This window comes from Orcinus orca, chromosome 11, assembly GCF_937001465.1.
Source record: "Orcinus orca chromosome 11, mOrcOrc1.1, whole genome shotgun sequence".
NCBI classification, from domain to species: Eukaryota; Metazoa; Chordata; class Mammalia; order Artiodactyla; family Delphinidae; genus Orcinus; species Orcinus orca.
The window spans coordinates 44,562,420-44,581,626 of NC_064569.1; the positions used below are offsets into that span (position 1 = coordinate 44,562,420).

The window sequence follows — 19,207 nt, forward strand, 5'->3', positions numbered from 1 at the left end:
GGCGGTCTAGTGGTTACGACTCAGCACTCTCACTGCTGGGGGCCCAGGTTCAATTCCGGGGAAATAAGATCTTGCAAGCTGTGCTGTGCAGCCAAAATTAAAAATAAAAAAATAAAATAAAAAGACAGTGACCTCTAAGTAAAGAAAATCCAAGAGAATTCAATACAGTCCACTTATACAGCAGAACTCTACTCTGATTCCTTCCACTCTATAAACTACCACCCATAACCAGATCAGGATTCAGTGTCTGAGATTAGAAAAAGGCAAAGAAGGAGGTGAATGAGAAGCGCTAGTGTCCTTCTGCTTACCTGTTCCTCTGTTGGGATTTGTCCAGTTACCAGCAGCCAAAATAATCCCTCTGGCAGGGGTTCTTCCCCACCCTTAGCCTTGGGCAGCACTTTCTGGCATTCAGGGATACTGTAGCCTCGAAAACGGATGCCCTTGAGGGAGAAGAGTAAGGATTACAACTCTTAAGTTTGTTAGCTTCAAAGTCACATAATTGACTGATCCCACTTTCATCAGACCTGTCAACAAGTTAGAACTTTTTTTTTTTTTTGCCGTACGTGGGCCTCTCACTGTTGTGGCCTCTCCCGTTGCGAAGCACAGGCTCTGGACGCGCAGGCTCAGCGGCCATGGCTCACAGGCCCAGCCGCTCCGCGGCATGTGGGGTCCCCCTGGACCGGGGCATGAACCCGTGTCCCCTGCATCGGCAGGCGGACTCTCAACTACTGCGCCATCAGGGAAGCCCAAGTTAGAACTTTTAAAGAGCAAATCTTTAGGTAACTTACTCCTGCTTTGTACTTTTAGTTTTACTAGTTGATATATTAGAAAGGTAAACTCGCTCTTCAGTTATTCCATATATACCTATTTTCACCTTCCAAAATATACAGGTAGGTGCTTTATTTTGTTCTCCGCACCCTTAGTGGTCTAAGCCAGAGGTCCCCAGAACCCTGGTGCTGGTCCACGGCCTGTTAGGACCAGGCTGCACAGCAGGGGGTGAGCGGCAGGCGAGTGAGTGAAGCTTCACCTGTATTTACAGCCACTCCCCATCACTGGCATTACTGCCTGAGCTCCGCCTCCTGTCAGCATTATGGTGAGTTGAATAATTATTTCATTATATATTACAATGTAATAATAATAGAATTAAAGTGCACAATAAATGTAATGCCCTTGAATCATCCAGAAACCATCACCCCTGACCCATCCACAGAAAAACTGTCTTCCAAAAAACTGGTCCCTGGTGCAAAAAAAGGTTGGGGACTGCTGGTCTAATCCATGGTGTGCACAATGGTCAGTAAAATCAGTGATTATTAGTGATTGATATGAGGATCTCTTACCTCATCAGGATCAAGAACTGATGTTTCATATACCAATCCCTTCATGCCTCTCATGCCACCATACATCTAAAGAAAAGAAGAGGATGTAACCAGTTGTCTGAATAATTCAGGCTAGAGCTTGTTAGTGCTTCATGGGACCTGGGAGAGGAAATTTATTCTCTGACTTGCAAGACTTCATTTGGGGGAAGATTTCTGAGGAGTTAACTTACTATAGAATGGAACTTTAAAAGGAAGACTGCTAACGCTGGAAATGATTTTTTTAAGTTGAGAAATCACTACCTTTAGTTAATATTTTTGCCTCTGCTCCCTTTTCTTATTGTTTTTTCTCCTGCCCACTTTTATCCCCTCATTCCCACCAACCGAAGTAAAAAGAATGGGATTGACTGTAGGGAAAGGAGATGGAGACCAATGGCTAAACACTGTTGTGAAATTATCATCTGAGCTGCTTAGACTCTTAGGACTGAAGAAGAAACGATCCTAAAGCTGTTCTAGAAGGCCTGCTAGAGCTGTGGTTTAACTGGATGATCAGCACAGCAGCAACTCAAAGACAGAGAGCCTTGGGCCCAAAAGCTAAGGGGTTGGGAAGAGGAATAAAAACTTCATTTATCCCTCCCATACATGAATTAGGTTAGCCTCAACTATTAAATTTATAGAAAAGAATAGGCTAATTTCTAACAAACGCCATAAGCTTCAACATTTCCTTATGTGGGACAGACTGCTTTGAACAATCAGTGAAGAGGATGGTACTTTTGTTGAAGCATATTACAGAGCTACTTTTTGCAGGCAAAACGCTACAACCCTTACCATGTCCACAGTAATATGGCCCACCACCGTCTTGCCATGTTGCTGCTTGAAGGTCTTAATTCTGGCCTGCTCCTTAGGTATCAGATCAGCCAATATGTCTTTCAAATTCTAAAACGAGAAGTAGAGAGGCTAAGTGATGATCAAAATATTGATTAGATTTCTGCAAAGTAGGTATGTTAAGACTGCTTTTTAGAATTTGACTTTCTCTACCTGCCAGGGAAGTCTGGTCAACTTCTCTATACAGATGAGGGTAAAATTAGGCACAGCAAGAAGGGAATGGGGAGTTGTTTAATGGGTACAGTTTCAATTCGGGAAGATGAAAAAGTTTTGGCCATGAATAGTGATGATGGTTGCCCAATAATGTGAATTACTTACTGCCATTAAATTATAAACTTAAGAATAGTCTAATTTCTAACCAATACCATAAGCTCCAACATTTCCTTTTATGGGACAGATAGTCACTGAAGAGAATGGTACTTTTGTTGAAGTACATTACAGAGCTACTTTTCCCAGCCAAAACCCCACAGTCCATATCATGTCCACAGTGCTTCAGCTATCTTAAAGTAGTAGTAGTGATAATACTTGTAACAATAACAACTGGAAACCTCCAGGAGATACTCAGGATAATGATGAGAGGCTGAGTAGTAGCCCACCACCCCTCCCCATCCCAGGGTCAAGCTGCCTCAATGATTCTCAGTCCTCTTTTCCAAACCTTACCGTGGAAGAAGCACTGGCATGCCGGGCAGCAAGAACAAGACAGGATGCATTCTGCAAAGAAAACACAAAACCTTATGCAATTGTCCTCCCTCCTATGTATTAAAAAGGAGTTACAGTGACTCAACCTCTCTTCATTTTAGCCTCTAAGGACAGTCTGACATAAGAAAGCTATAAAAGGCCTCGAGCAACCTGGAAAGAGTTACCAGTCTGGAAGCAACAGCTTCATTAGCATTCCCTGAAGAGACTCTCCCATCACCTGGGTTCTACGGCTGGGTTTGTTAGGCACAGAAGAAATGTCAGAGAGGCAGTTGTTAAAGTACCCAGTCCATCCCACTCTAGTCGACAGTAGCTCTGAGAAAAGCAAATGAGAAAACTGATCAATTACTTAACCCAGCTGGTAAGGTTTCTTCAGCACCTAGCCTTTTGGCAACACTTCAACCTCTCCAGTCTAGGAGAGCCCACAGGTGGAAGCAGCCTTTTACAACACTACCTGATATGCTCCTGGAAAAAGCACAGAGAAAACAGAATATCTACAAAGCAACAACCAACAGACTGCTCAACTGCAATGGAAACTAGAAAACTGGTAAATTATCTTTAAAATATTGAGAGAAAATAATTACTAAGCTAGAGTTGTGTACCCAGGTGAGGAAGAAATCTTAAAGGGGGTGAAATAAAGACATTTCAGGTAAACAAAAGCTGAGAGTTTATCACCTACACACCTGTACCAAAGGAATTTTTTCTTTTAAATTGAGGTATAGTTGACGTACTGTATTATATAAGTTTCAGGTACACAACATAGTGATTCACAGTTTTTTTAAAAAAGATTTATTATTTATTTTTGGCTGCACTGGGTCTTAGAGGCGGCACCCAGGATCTTCCGTTGTAGCGTGAGAGCTCTTCGTTGTGGTGCGCGGGCTTCTCTCTAGCTGTGGCCTGCGGGTTTTCTCTTCTCTAGTTGTGGCACATAGGCTCCAGGGTGCGTGGGCTCTGCAGTTTGAGGCGCGTGGGCTCTGTAGTTTGAGGCACATGGGCTCTAGTTGAGGCGTGCGAGCTCAGTAGTTGTGGCACAGGAGCTCAGTAGTTGTGGCACGCGGGCACAGTTGCCCCACAGCATGTGGGATCTTAGTTCCCTGACCAGGGATCGAACCCACGTCCCCTGCATTGGAGGTGGATTCTTTACCACTGACCACCAGGGAAGTGCCCTGATTCACAATTTTTTTTTTTGATTAATTTTTAAAGGTTATATTCCATTTATAGTTATTATACAATACTGGCTATATTCCCTGTGCTGTACAATATATCCTTATAGTTTATTTTATACTTAGTTTGGATCTCTTAACCCCCTACCCCATCTTTCCCCTCCCCACACTGTACCACTATAGTTTATTCTCTATATCAGTGTCTTTTTCTTTTTTGTTATAGTCACTAGTTGTCTTTTTTAGATTCCACATATAAGTGATCAGTATCTGTCTTTCTCTGACTTATTTCACTCACATAATATACTCCAACTCCATCCATATTGCTGCAAATGGCAAAATTTCACTCTTTTTTATGGTTGAGTAGTATTCCATTGTATATATACAACACTGCTTCTTTATCCATTCATCTCTTGATGGACACTTAGGTGGCTTCCATATCTTGGCAATTGTAAATATAAATAGTGTAGCTAGGCTATGTTTAGAGATAGATTTCTCCCCCCAAGAAAAACAACTTTCTATGAAGATTGCTGAGTTGCAACAGAAAGTTCAACACTGCCTTTGAAAAAGACAACCAGGGACTTCCCTGGTGGTCCAGAATCCACCTTCCAATGCAGGGGACACAGGTTCGATCCCTGGTTGGGGAACTAAGATCCCACATGCTGCAGGGCAACTAAGACCTCAGGCCACAACTAGAGAGCCTGCACACCACAACTACTGAGCCCATGTACCGCAACTAGAGAAGCCTGCACACCGTAATGAAGACCGAGCACTGCCAAATAAATAAACAAAAATAAAAATAATACCTAACTTGTAGTGTTTAAAAAAAAAGAAAGACAACCAGTTATACTACTACCAAGTTGTAAGGACTGAGGCAAGGAGGTTGACTTTTCTTCACAAGATTTTTTTCTCTCTTTTTTATTTTTTGGCTGTGCGCAGCACGTGGGATCTTAGTTCCTGGACTAGGGATCGAACCTGTGCCCCCTGCATTAGAGCATGGAGTCTTAAGCACTGGACCACCAGGGAAGTCCCCACAAGATTATTTTGAAGCTAAAATGATATTGTCAAAATAAGCCCCAGTGTCCTCATCTATAAAATGGTGCTGATACCTACCACACATCTCACAGGGTTGCCTTGTGACGATTAAATTACAATGGATGTGGAAGCACCATGCAAACTAAAGATTACACACACACACACACACACACACACACACACAAACTGTGGAGAAAGTCTACATTTCTCTTCCTTTCACCAAAAGGTCAGAGACACCTTTTCTAGTAACTACAGTCATCCCTCAGTATTCAAGGGGGGATTGGTTCCAGGACCCCCTACCCCCAACAGATAGCCAAAATCCGAGGAAGCTCAAGTTCTTTATATAAAATGTTGTAGTATTTGCATATAACCTAATAAGCACATCCTTCCATATACTTCGTTGCTGCGCACGGGCTTTCTCTAGTGGCGGGTGAGTGGGGGGCTACTCTTCGTTGCGGTGCGCAGGTTTCTAATTGTGATGGCTTCTCTTGTTGCACAGCAGGGCTCTAGGCACATGGGCTTCAGTAGTTGTGGCACGCAGGCTCAGTAGTTGTGGCACGTGGGCTCTAGAGCGCAGGCTCAGTAGTTGTGGCACATGGGCTTAGTTGCTCCGCAGCATGTGGGATCCTTCCGGAGCAGGGCTTGAACCTGTGTCCCCCACACTGGCAGGCGGATTCTTTTTTTTTTTTAAACATCTTTATTGGAGTATAATTGCTTTACAATGGCATGTTAGTTTCTGCTTTATAACAAAGTGAGTCAGCTATACATATACATATATCCCCATATCTCTTCCCTCTTGCATCTCCCTCCCACCCTCCTTATCCCACCCCTCTAGGTGGTCACAAAGCACTGAGCTGATCACCCTGTGGCTGCTTCCCACTAGCTATTTTACATTTGGCAGTATATATAAGTCCATGCCACTCTCTCACTTCGTCCCAGCTTACCCCTCCCCCTCCCCGTGTCCTCAAGTCCATTCTCTACATCTGCGTCTTTATTCCTGTCCTGCCCCTAGGTTCTTCAGAACCTTTTTTTTTTTTTAAGATTCCATATATATGTGTTAGCATACAGGATTTGTTTTTCTCCTTCTGACTTACCCCACTCTGTATGACAGACTCTAGGTCCATCCACCTCACTACAAATAACTCAATTTCGTTTCTTTTTATGGCCGAGTAATATTCCATTGTATACATATGCCTCATCTTCTTTATCCATTTATCTGTCGATGGACACTTAGGTTGCTCCCATGTCCTGGCTATTGTAAATGGAGCTGCAATGAACCTTGTAGTACATGACTCTTTTTGAATTATGGTTTTCTCAGGGTATATGCCCAGTAGTGGGATTGCTGGGTCATATGGTAGTTCCATTTTTAATTTTTTAAGGAACCTCCATACTGTTCTCCATAGTGGCTGTATCAATTTACATTCCCACTAACAGTGCAAGAGGGTTCCCTTTTTTCCACACCCTCTCCACCATTTGTTGTTTGTAGATTTTTTGATGATGACCATTCTGACTGGTGTGAGGTGATACCTCATTGTAGTTTTGATTTGCATTTCTCTAATGATTAGTGATGTTGAGCATCCTTTCGTGTGTTTGTTGGCAATCTGTATATCTTCTTTGGAGAAATGACTATTTAGGTCTTCTGCCCATTTTTGGATTGGGTTGTCTGTTGTTTTGATATTGAACTGCATGAGCTGCTTGTAAATTTTGGAGATTAATCCTTGGTCAGTTGCTTCATTTGCAAATATTTTCTCCCATTCTGAGGTTTGTCTTTTCATCTTGTTTATGGTTTCCTTTGCTGCGCAAAAGCTTTTAAGTTTCATCAGGTCCCATTTGTTTATTTTTGTTTTTATTTCCATTTCTCTAGAAGGTGGGTCAAAAAGGATCTTGCTGTGATTTATGTCAGAGTGTTCTGCCTGTTTTCCTCTAAGAGTTTTATAGTGTCTGGCCTTACATTTAGGTCTTTAATCCATTTTGAGTTTTTTTTGTGTGTGTACGGTGTTAGGGAGTGTTCTAATTTCATTCTTTTACATGTAGCTATCCAGTTTTCCCAGCACCACTTATTGAAGAGGCTGTCTTTTCTCCATGGTATATTCTTGTGGCAGGCGGATTCTGAACCACTGCACCACCAGGGAAGTCGCCTTCCATATACTTTTTCTTTTTTAAAAAATTTATTTTATTATTATTTTAAAATTAATTAATTTATGGCTGTGTTGGGTCTTCGTTTCTGTGCGAGGGCTTTCTCTAGTTGTGGCAAGCGGGGGCCACTCTTCATCACGGTGTGTGGGCCTCTCACTATCGCGGCCTCTCTTGTTGCGGCGCACAGGCTCCAGACGCGCAGGCTCAGTAATTGTGGCTCACGGGCCCAGTTGCTCTGCAGCATGTGGGATCTTCCCAGACCAGGGCTCAAACCCATGTCCACTGCATTGACAGGCAGATTCTCAACCACTGTACCACCAGGGAAGTCCCCTTCCATATACTTTTTTTTTTTTAATTAATTTATTTATTTAATTTTTGGCTGTGTTGGGTCTTCCTTGCTGTGTGCGTGCTTTCTCTATTTGCAGCAAGCAGGGGCTACTTGTTGTTGCGGTGCATGGGCTTCTCATTGCGGTGGCTTCTCTTGTTGTAGAGCACGGGCTCTAGGCACGCGGGCTTCAGTAGCTGTGGCTCACGGGCTCTAGAGGGCAAGCTCAGTAGTTGTGGCACACGGGCTTCTTTGCTCCGCAGCATGTGGGATCTTCCCAGACCAGGGCTTGAACCCGTGTCCCCTGAATTGGCAGGCGGATTCTTAACCAGTGAGCCACCAGGGAAGCCCCTCTTCCATATACTTTAAAATCACCTCTAAATTACTTACAATACCTAATGCACTATAAATGCTATATAGTTGTAAATACAAAGTAAATGTTATGCAAATCGTTGTCAGCACGCACGTGGCAAATTCAAGTTTTACTTTTTGGAACTTTCTGGAATTTTTAATTTATTCAATTTATTTAGTTTTGACTTCATTGGGTCTTTGTTGCTGCACGCAGGCTTTCCCTAGTTGTGGCGAGCAGGGGCTACTCTTTGTTGCAGTGCGCGGGCTTCTCATTGCAGTGGCTTCTCTTGTTGTGGAGCATGGGCTCTAGGAATGTGGGCTTCAGTAGTTGTGACACGTGGGCTCTAGAGCGCAGGCTCAGTAGCTGTGGTGCACGGGCTTAGTTGCTCCATGGCATGTGGGATCTTCCCGGACCAGGGCTCAAACCCGTGTCACCTGCATTGGCAGGTGGATTCTTAACCACTGCGCCACCAGGGAAACCTCTGGAATTTTTTTTTTTAATATTTTTGATCTACAGTTGGTTGTACCCACAGACGCAGAACCTGTGGATGCAGAACCCGCAGATGCAGAACCCACAAAGAGCCGACTGTATTGCATTGCTGTCTGGTCGTGCTGAAAATCATTTGAACTAGCGTTACTGTATAAATTCCAAAACACTACATGCCTAAGGTGAGAGTTAGTAGGGCCTGAGGCTTTTTAGAAGTTAGTACCCCTCTTTCTGTTGGGGCAGGAGGGAGAAATGAAAAGGGAAGAGACCCTTCAGAAAATGTTATTTTAAAAAGAATCAATCCAAAGCTAAATTCAGAGAGCAGAAAACAAGCGAATATGGCCCTAAAACAAAGGGGGAACACCTCAACTTGTTTACCAGGGCTGCCTGCAACTCCTTTCGTTAACTTCCTAAACCATCTCCTCTAGCTCACTGAGGACCATTTGGGCAGAAAGCACGCAGCACAAACAGCCCTTTAGCCTGTTCATCTTACACAGGGCGCGTGGGAGCCAGACGCAGCACTCAAGAAATAACGTTCCTGGGGACTTCCCTGGTGGTCCAGTGGCTAAGACTCCGCGCTCCCAATGTAGGGGGCTTGGGTTCAATCCCTGGTCAGGGAACTAGATCCCATATGCCGCAACTAAAAGAGTCCGCATGCCACAACTAAAGATCCCGCATGCCTCAACGAAGATCCTGCGTGCTGCAACGAAGATCCAAGGCAGCCAAATAAATTAATTAAAAAAAAAAAAGAACTTTGCTTTTTCTTACTAGTCACCAAAAAGTGAACAAGGGAAAACCTGTGAATAAGTTCAAACTATTGTTCTACAGTGCTAACCATGTTCAAGCTATTCCATGCTCCATGGTCCCACAGATTCCCTATAATAGAGGCCCTATCTCCCAGAGACCACATCAGCACTCAACAGACCTTTTAATTGTGGGTAGTTTGTTGTTGTGGTTCTGTTTTGTTTTTAAAGAGGCTATAGGGAAACATACCATCATAGAGAAAAAAGAAGTTGAAATCTCTCCATAATGATAATTTTTCCACTTCTAAACCATGCTGAAGTTTCTGTAATGGCTGGCTGCTTCATTGGCAAGAGGAAGGATTATAAGAAGAATAGTTTAAAGTTAAATCTTAGGCAAAAGAAAAAAAATCTATCCAAGCTCAGCAGACAGAATGAGAGCCAGACAAAAACAGTTTTTTCCCCTTGTGAGAGAGAACTACTAGAATCAACGAGCTTCCTTCTCCTTTTACTTCATTTAAGGTAAAAAAAAGAAAAAAAGAAATCAGAAAAAAAAGGCTGGAAGGTCACCTAACAAGGCTGTAAGAATGAAACATCATTTAAAGGTGTCAGATAGGTCATGACTGCTGCTTAGTTATAGTCAATTCTCAGATCTTTTTATATGAATGCTACTTTAAAGGAATGGTTGGGGAAGAGGAACTTGCAACTAAACTATCACCCCACTTCCACCACCAGCAAAGTCTTAATTTCCTTTGTAGAGAGTGTCTTTGCCATTTAATGAGGCACCTCAAAAGTAATTTAAGGAGAGCTGATCTCAACTGTCCCTAACCTCCATCAGCAACACTTCTTAGCCAGATCTCCAATTTGCAAAGCAATGCTAGTTTGTGGAAAGCGTGGCTATGTAGCTATAGAATAAAGCTAGTATATTGTGTTCCTACTACATTTCTGGCTGTGTGACCCTAGCCAAGTCATTTAATCTTTCTGTGCTTCAATTTCCTTATCTGTAAAATGAGAACAATCTACCCAAAAAGAATTCAGAGTAATGATAGTAAAGATGATCCAAGATCTTGAAAAAAGAATAGAGGCACAGATCAAGAAGATACAAGAAATGTTTAACAAAGACCTAGAAAAACTAAAGAACAAATAAACAATACAATAACTGAAATAAAAAATGCACTAGAAGGAATCAGTAGCAGAATAAGTGAGACAGAAGAACGGATAAGCAAGCTGGAAGACAAAATGGTGGAAATCACTGCCGCAGAACAGAATAAAGAAAAAAGAATGAAAAGAAATGAGGACAGTCTCAGAGACCTCTGGGACAACATTAAACGCACCAACATTCGCATTATATGGGTCCCAGAAGGAGAAGGAGAAGGAGAAGGAGAAGGAGAGAGGGAGAGAAGGGGAGAGGGGGAGAGGGGGAGAGGGGGAGAGGGGGAGAGGGGGAGAGGGGGAGAGGGGGAGGGGGGAGAGGGGGAGAGGGGGAGAGGGGGAGAGAAAGGACCTGAGAAAATATTTGTAAAATGGGAACAGTAATAGTACCTGCTGTGAGTACCTGCTATGAGAATTAATTAGGTCAATATTTACTTAAAACCATGCCTGACACACAGCAAGTGCTCTGTATTTATTATATAATAAATGTAGAAAATTAAATAGTATGGCCACTTTCTAGCATCCTTCAATGTCAAATTTAGTCATATTTTAGCTCACCCTGCAACCTAGGGAAAAAACTAAAGAAATATGAAGGATTTTAAAAGCAGCAATTCATTGATATGACCACCCAAAAGGCTACAATAGGAAAAATTCAAGTTAGGACAACTTTATCTAATGATGTAGAAGACAGAGCACAAAGCACATGCCTTGGAATTAGGAAAGGAAATTTGGGTTCTAGTCCCAGCTCCATTACTAAATAACTGAGACATCCAAAGCAAACAACTAACTACTGTTTCCCTTTTCCTCTCCACATTTAGGATAACACTCAAGCTACTTAGCTCAAAGTCTGATTCTAAGGCTCCAACAAGGACATATATGTAAAGGTACTCAAAAGCCTTGCTATTTAAAATATGAATGCCTAGCCTGCAATACAAGCATTACTTGGAGCTTGTCAGACATGCAGAATCTTGGGCCTCACCTCAGACCTACTAAATCCAAATCTCCAGTTTAACAAACTCACTAAGTGATTCCTATGAACAATAAAGTTTAAGAAACATCCATGGTTTAAAGCATTAAGCAAGGAAGCAGAAGGGTAGAATATAAAGAGCCTGGGATATGGTGTTATCAAGGGTCAAGTCCTAAATCCAGGTTCTGCCACTATCCTGCTGTGCTACCATGGCTGTATGACCTAACTTCTAGTTTCAATTTTCACACCTCTAAACTGGTAACAACAAAGCCAACTGCAGGGTAGACAAGTAGACTATATGAAATCATTTGCATGAAGGCATCTGGAACAGTGCCTTCTGTATAGCTGAGATCAATAAATATCTGTTTCTTAGAAATGTGTTGGCCTATTACCTACCAACTCATGTCACAATTTTCTCGTGGAGTTGGATTCCAGGAAAGAGGCAGTCAAGCCTGAGGAAGGGGTGAATGGATAATTCCCTCTAGCTGTAGAACAGGAAATAAAGCCCCAATTTCCTAAGGGCCTCCTGACCAAGAGAAGAGTCTCAAGGAGAGGAAACAAATTTAACTAACCATAATCCCCACCAGCAAGCAAATCTAGACAGAAGATGTTAGAGGACTGTCATACCCTAGGCTACATACCTCATTTCATCTACTCCTGGCTGCCAAGGAAAGCTGCTAAATGGCTTTGTATAGTACATCCAAGCTATACTCACAGATGCAACAGGCAGATTACAAATCTCTGAGTCATCCCTGAACTTTCACCTCCCAGCTCCTCCCCCAGTTCTGGAGGTGTGGCAGCGGGGCTTTTGGCTTCTGGTTGCATGCCACGTGTAAAGTCATCCTACTGGAACAGCACCTGTCAGGTGAATCAGGGAGTCACCTCACTCAATAGGTCAGCTCCTTCATGGGGAGAAATGGAGAGCGCTACTTCCGAAGATAAGGGCCTGGCTCACAATGTCTGACAGCCAGGATTCTCTACAGGATGGGGGTATCGCAATCACTAAAAGGATTTTCAAACCTCATATGCTGCCACCCCTTGCAATAACTCTTTTAGTGAGCTGGCTATTATTGATAGAAATGGGCTGTAGCTCTCAAATGTGCTATGCTAGGATGGAAAAATATAATTAAAGGAACCTCTATCTTAAAGGGCCAAGGGAGGAAAAGGACAAATAATACATGCAGGAAATTCTGCCAAAGACTTGCTTATAATACTTAGGGTATTTCTGGAATAGGGTATTGGCGAAATCACTTAACAAAAATCAATTAAAACTACTCCCTTCTCGGGACTTCCCTGGTGGTCCAGTAGTTAAGAATCTGCCTTCCAAAGCAGGGGACGCGGGTTCAATCCCTGGTCGGGGAACTAAGATCCCACATGCCACAGGGCAACTAAACCCTTGTGCTGCAACTACTGAGCCCGTGTGCTCTGGAGCCTGCGCACCCCAACTAGAGAGCCAAACTAGAGAGAAGCCCACGCACCGCAACTACTGAGCCTACGCACTGTGGAGCCCATAGAGAAGCCCAAGCGCTGCAAGGAAGACCCAGCGCAGCCAAAAAAAACAAAAACAAAAACAAACTACTCCCTTCTCCCCCAAATTCTGGGAACAGTAGAATACCATTTGGATAAGCACTTACTCAATAATGTGGTTATTTCTCTTATTCCTCCTAGCCTATTATCATCATTGATCCACATCTAGGACCCTTACTCTACATGGGAAAAGCCAAATTTCCTTTGATTCCCTATCCTAGGCACATTCAGAACATATCCTGCCACATATCCAGGAGCTCCAACAAACTTGTGAGATTACAAACTACTGTGTATAAAATTAATAGGCTACAAGGATATATTGTACAGCACAGGGAATATAGCCAATACATTATAATAGCTATAAATGGAGTATAATCTAAAAAATGTTGAATCACTATGTTGTATACCTGAAACTAATATAATATTGTAAATCAACTATACCTCAATTTAAAAATTAAAAAAAAAAACTTGTGAGGGCTTCCCTGGTGGCGCAGTGGTTGAGAGTCCGCCTGCCAATGCAGGGGACGCGGGTTTGTGCCCCGGTCCGGGAAGATCCCACATGCCGCGGAGCGGCTGGGCCCGTGAGCCATGGCCGCTGAGCCCGGGCGTCCGGAGCCTGTGCTCCGCAACGGGAGAGGCCACAACAGTGAGAGGCCCGCGTACTGCCAAAACAAAAAAAAACAAAAAAAACCAAAAAAAACCAAAAAAAACTTGTGAGAGATGCTCCTGATTTTATTAGAGCCTTGTCCTTCATCAATAAAAGATCAGAGCTTGCCAAGCCAGAACTGGCTTAGTTGATGAAGCAAATATAATTCACTAATAACTGTAGGAAAAATCTTGTGCTACAAAGGCTTCCAATGCAGAAGAAACAACTTGCATTAAGTGAAAAAGAACACACATAGGACAAAGGCTCCTCTCTCCCCAGAACCAGGTCAGAGAACTAAAGCCATTTAACATCTGTGTTTCACAATGGTGATATTGGAAGTCTGCCTGCACTACTTGGTCAGGCCACTTAATAGCCTGAGCAATCTTCAGATTTCATACTGTGATGCCCTTCATACTCACAAGAGTTTCCTTAATAATTCTGCCGAACTCTCATTGTCTAACAGACCCTTTGCTAAAGGTTCGCTGATTATTCAGTGAAGAAGACGGGAAAGGACACCAATTCAGACTCAGAAAAGAGTCGAGTCCTAATTTTCCTTTCAGAGAAATTCTTACTGTTCTTTAACAAATAGTTGCTGAACATCTACTTATTATGTGCACACTAAGCATACACTACTGAATAAAGTATATAGGATCTGTCACTGTACTACTTTTTCAGGAACTAGAAACTGTTCCCTCACTTCTACTAGTTCTTACAATGCTTTGTTTCAGGGATTTACAAGAAACTTTTCCTCAGGCATTTGAAAAAAAGGCCTAGGAAGACAAACCCAGAGAAATAGTCTAAATCAGACTATTTCTTAGAATAGTTATTTCTGAAGTCATTTAAAATAATCACTAAAAAAAAAAAAAGTCAAAACACTCAAAGCTTCATATATACATTAAACACAGTTGGCCCAACTGGAGGGGATCACCAAGCAGTCAAATGAGACACTTGAAAAAATACAAGTTTCCAGATCCATCCCACCTTTGCTGAATCAGAATCTGAAGGTAGGATTCATGAATGTGCAATGTGAAGAAGCACCTCAGGTGATGACGCCCACTGTGAACTTACTTACGGAGCTTTTTTTTTTTTTTTTTGCGGTACGTGGGCCTCTCACTGCTGCGGCCTCTCCTGTTGCGGAGCACAGGCTCCGGACGCACAGCCTCAGTGGCCATGTCACGGGCCCAGACGCTCCGCGGCATGTGGGCTCTTCCCGGACCAGGGCACGAACCTGTGTCCCCTGCATCGGCAGGCAGACTCTCAACCACTGTGCCACCAGGGAAGCCCGTAGCTTTTTAAATGATAACATGTTAAGGACTTCCCTGGGGCGCAGTGGTTAAGAATCTGCCTGCCAATGCAGGAGACACAGGTTCGAGCCCTGGTCCAGGAAGATCCCACATGTTGTAGAGCAACTCAGCCCGTGTGCCACAACTACTGAGCCCATGTGCTGCAACTACTGAAGCCCGCATACCTAGAGGCCATGCTCTGCAACAAGAGAAGCCCACACACCACAACAAAGAGTAGCCCCCTCCTGCTGCAACTAGAGAAAGCCCACGTGCAGCAACGAAGACGCAATGCAGCCAAAAATAAATAAAATTAATTAAAAAAAATGGTAACATGTTAAAAGAAATATAGGAACTTAGGCAAGTTGAGGGAGAACTGAAAGACAGTCAGATCCTAAGAGCCATTGCTAAAGCTGCCTCACTACTGTTTTTAATTTCACTCAAATCCTATTCAACTCTATCACATAGGGCACTGAAAAGAGGGCAGAAGGAATTACTCTGTGGCTTTAGGGAGATCCACCAAGTCTGGTTTCCTGCCTTCTGCCCACTTGCACTCTAAGAACTAGGAATGCCAGCCTTCCCTTCTCTGATTATCCACTTCACCACGGCTCACCTCAATGCCTCCCCACACCCATGCATTCACCTGCTACCAATCTAAAGACCACTAGGAAGAACAAATGCAATCATACCACCATTAGCACATGATGAGGATTTATTCTCCATTTTTCATCTTTGGTCCATCTAGTAAGCGTCAAGGAATTGCCATTACTTTGGGTAGGCTGATAATCAAAATGAAGGCAAAGAGATTTGAGTGCTTGCCCTTAGAAGTTTGGGGCTTTAAGCCTAACTAACATTTCACAGGACAAAACTGACTCAGTTTTGTAGAACCCAATTTCAGACTAGGATTTATACAAGAGATGTGCAGTGGTGTACGTCTGCTGTAGAGGAATCACGGGTATTAAGAGTCTTGAGAAAGTCTAGGAATAATCTAGAAACATTTCTGGATTGATTTACGCAAAGTTATCAAACATCCTAGCTTGGAGGAGCAATTCTCAATGACACAAGAAGCAACTAGGGTTGGTTAAGTCACTTTGGCATGAATCCAAAAGTTAACTGGTGGCCCTACTCTAATTCCCAACCCAGATCACCTATGAAAAGACAGTATTTACAGCACAAAGCTAAGGCACCCACAGCTAATACCATTGCTTAGTAGAAATTCATTCAGGTAAACAAGAAGTCAAAATAATCTCAAGGCTCTGAAACAGGTGGTCTCTCCAACTCAGGTGTTCATTAAATTACCTGACAGTGGGGCTTCCCTGGTGGCGCAGAGGTTGAGAATCTGCCTGGTAATGCAGGGGACACGGGTTCGAGCCCTGGTCTGGGAAGATCCCACATGCCGCGGAGCGACTAGGCCTGTGAGCCACAACTACTGAGCCTGCGCGTCTGGAGCCTGTGCTCCACAACAAGAGAGGCCACGACAGTGAGAGGCCCGCGCACCGTGATGAAGAGCGGCCCCCGCTTGCCACAACCAGAGAAAGCCAACACAGCCAAAAATAAAAATAAATAAATTAAAAAGAAGGCTCAACATTAAAAAAAAAAATCATTAAAAAAAAAAATTACCTGACAGTGGGAAGGAACAACAGTGGAACAACAGAACAATGACTAGTATTTGTGTCTCTTGGCAAGGTCAAAAAAATTTCTCAGAAAAGCGAACTACACCTGACCTTGAGAATCACAGTAGCAGGCTAGAAGACTATTTTTGCCTTCTAAAGCCTACCTTACTAGCAAAAGTAAAATTGAGTACTGCAGACTAATCTGGAAAGCTCAGGCAGGTGCTAGCAATGCTGACAAACTGAAAGGCTTCTTGGTATCCTAGCTGTTAACTGCTTAGATCTCAGAAAGTTTCTACTCCTCAATCTGATAGGCTTTATTAGTTTTAAGGGTCGAAAGCCTTCTAATGGCTTCCAATATACAGGTTTTTGGGATCCTCAGGTCCGTCTCTAACAGGAAAGTAAACAAAACAGTAATGATCACTACAGTTAGGTAGCCCTGTCAACCCAAAAGCTTTCTTTTCTTTTCTTTTCTTTTTTTTTTTGCGGTACGCGGGCCTCTCACTGTTGTGGCCTCTCCCGTTGCGGAGCCTGCAGGCTCTGTGGCCATGGCTCACGGGCGCAGCCGCTCCGCAGCATGTGGGATCTTCCCAGACCGGGGCACGAACCCGTGTCCCCTACATCGGCAGGCGGACTCTCAACCACTGCGCCACCAGGGAAGCCCAACCCAAAAGCTTTCTGAGTTTCCTCAGAGGTTTAAGAGGCAAAATAAATTCGAACGTAAATTCTAAAGGCTTTTTCAAACTGTAGGGTTAGATTATCTGGTCTGGGTTAGCAGCTCTGGAATGAGCTAATTATAGTGTCCCCTATTCTGCCAAAACACTATCTAGGACTTGCTTCATTTCCCAAGAGGCTTCCTTACCCTGGTCTCTGGCAGCGGAAGAAACTACCGTCAGGTAAGACAAGTATCTCCCAAATGATCAGCCTCCACCTTGCTGCTGAGTACCTGGAAGAACCTGTAAATCCTACATGCTTCACCTTATCACCAACCATGCAAGATAACACAGTAAGCCAAAACAATTCTAAGGTTTCCCTTCCTCCCCTCAGGTGCTGGCAACTTTAATCTGTCTGCAGAAGAGAAAGTATAAGTTCTTTGCAGGAGTCAAGGTCACTTGTGGGACTGTCCCTGCTTGGATTAGAAGGCTGGGACTCCCTCAGCACACCAGTTTCTCTGTTTAAAGAGCCAAGTTGCCCAGAGACAAAAGTAATTTTGGCAATATGAAATTGAAAGCACCATTACCTGCAACAATATTCCTGATTCCAACGGCAACAAAAGTCAAGTAAGGGGCCCCAAAGAATAAGAGGAATCTTTCCTGGGTAGAGCAGACTTAAGAGCAACAGCAAAACCTGAGTGAGCAAGTAGTAGGACCGGTCATGTAACCTTGGAATTACTATTTCCTGCCCAATATCTTCACTTGCCAGCCTGCAGTTTGGGGGAAAAACCTTTCTGTTTTTTTCTCCAATCATACGTGATAATCATGCAGAAGCTTTCACACAAGCGCTCCACCCAACCCAAGCTCCTCCTATATAAAGAGTAAGTGCAACAGTCCCAAGGACAAAGAGGACCCGAGTAGCATTCCTCTAGCAGGAACTGCTATGCTTGGTCACTAAAGGCTTAAATAACTGGGTTGGAGAAATGGAAATGGAAGCAGGAAGTTCAAAAACTGACAAGGCCCTCTCTACAAAGCAGAAGCCGAAATTAGCCAAGGCTCCAGCTCTGGCCCAGGGGTAGAGTGAGCACACCTGCTCACCCCTGCCACTTCTCTTACCCCGCCCCTTCCTCCAAACAGGCTCTTTCCCTAACTCCAACGGAACACAACACCTGTGTTCTCCACTCCTTTTTCCAAGGCCAAGCATCCCCGCCTCTTCCACCCCAGACAGGCAGGGTGACAGCTGGGTCCGGCCTTCCCACCGGCCCAAGAACGCAAGCCGGGGCGTGCGGAGCTCAACACCCCCAGGGGCCGGTAGGCAGTGAAGCACGTGACCCTGTGAGCGCCACGCAGGGCTGGCGGCCAGCCAAGCGCAAGGCCCCTTTAAGATGCGCTGGGGTGCGCCTGGGTAGGGGAGGGAGACCCCGGCGCTAGTGGGCCTGCAGTCGCCTCAGCCCCACCCTGGGACGGCGCGCTCTCTCCTAGTTGCTCACCTTAGCTCCGAAGAGCCGGGCGGCCGCAGTGAGTAAAGCCATGGTGGGCGAACTCGGGGATCTGACGGGGAGGGAAGGAGGGAAGAGAACTGCGGTAGGAACGGGAGCCGCCGCCGCCGCTGCACCAGAGGCCGCGCCGACGAAGGGAACAAGGTGGAAAGGAGGCGGCTGAGGGAAAGGGTAAACGAGCCGGCGGCGGCGCCCAGCCCGGGGTCCTCAGTGAGGCTCCGCCTACCGCCCGGAACCCGCTCCCGCCCCCTCTCAAGGGATTCGCCCCGGGCTCAGCCATTGGTCCAGTGTGCATGGGGGGCGGGCCCTAAGACGTTGACAGCAGTTGTGGCTGGGAGGATTGGACCGTCCGGGGTAAGCTAATTAACGGTGGATGGGCGGGGGAAGCGTGTAGGTGGTTAAGTATGTGCCTGAGAACTCAGTTAACTTATTTAGGCTTTTCCCCTTATCCTTAACACCTTTGAGGTTAATTGTGAGGTGGCTATCAGAGAAAAAGCCCCAAGGACTTCGACCTTTGAAGGTCCTCGGAAGCCAACCCCTTAATACATTATCACGACAACTGATCCTAATCCCTTGGTGTGCTTTCTTGAACGTCTTTGGTCAATGACTTAATGGCCATAGAGGTGACATCATGTGGACACAGGCTATGATGCCCGAGTTAGCTACTTGGTGGAAATCATTTGAGGTAAGCCATGGTATTATAGATACCAACAGACCCAGAATGTGGAGAAGGAAAGCAAAGGCA

The 19,207-nt window shown here is 44.4% G+C and overlaps 1 protein-coding gene across 1 annotated transcript in view; it reads right to left on the reverse strand.

The window, feature by feature from the left end:
• Positions 1–18,714, reverse strand: part of CS (citrate synthase) — a 28,989-nt gene extending 10,275 nt beyond the window's left edge. The window contains exons 1-5 of the mRNA XM_004274150.3: positions 18,454–18,714; positions 2,859–2,909; positions 2,142–2,249; positions 1,338–1,403; positions 309–440 (exon numbers count right to left, since the gene is read on the reverse strand). Coding sequence (XP_004274198.1) covers positions 309–440; positions 1,338–1,403; positions 2,142–2,249; positions 2,859–2,909; positions 18,454–18,495 — 399 coding nt within the window. The 5' untranslated portion in view covers positions 18,496–18,714. The remainder of the gene's footprint in view (positions 1–308; positions 441–1,337; positions 1,404–2,141; positions 2,250–2,858; positions 2,910–18,453) is intronic.
• Between the last annotated feature and the right edge of the window lie 493 nt (positions 18,715–19,207).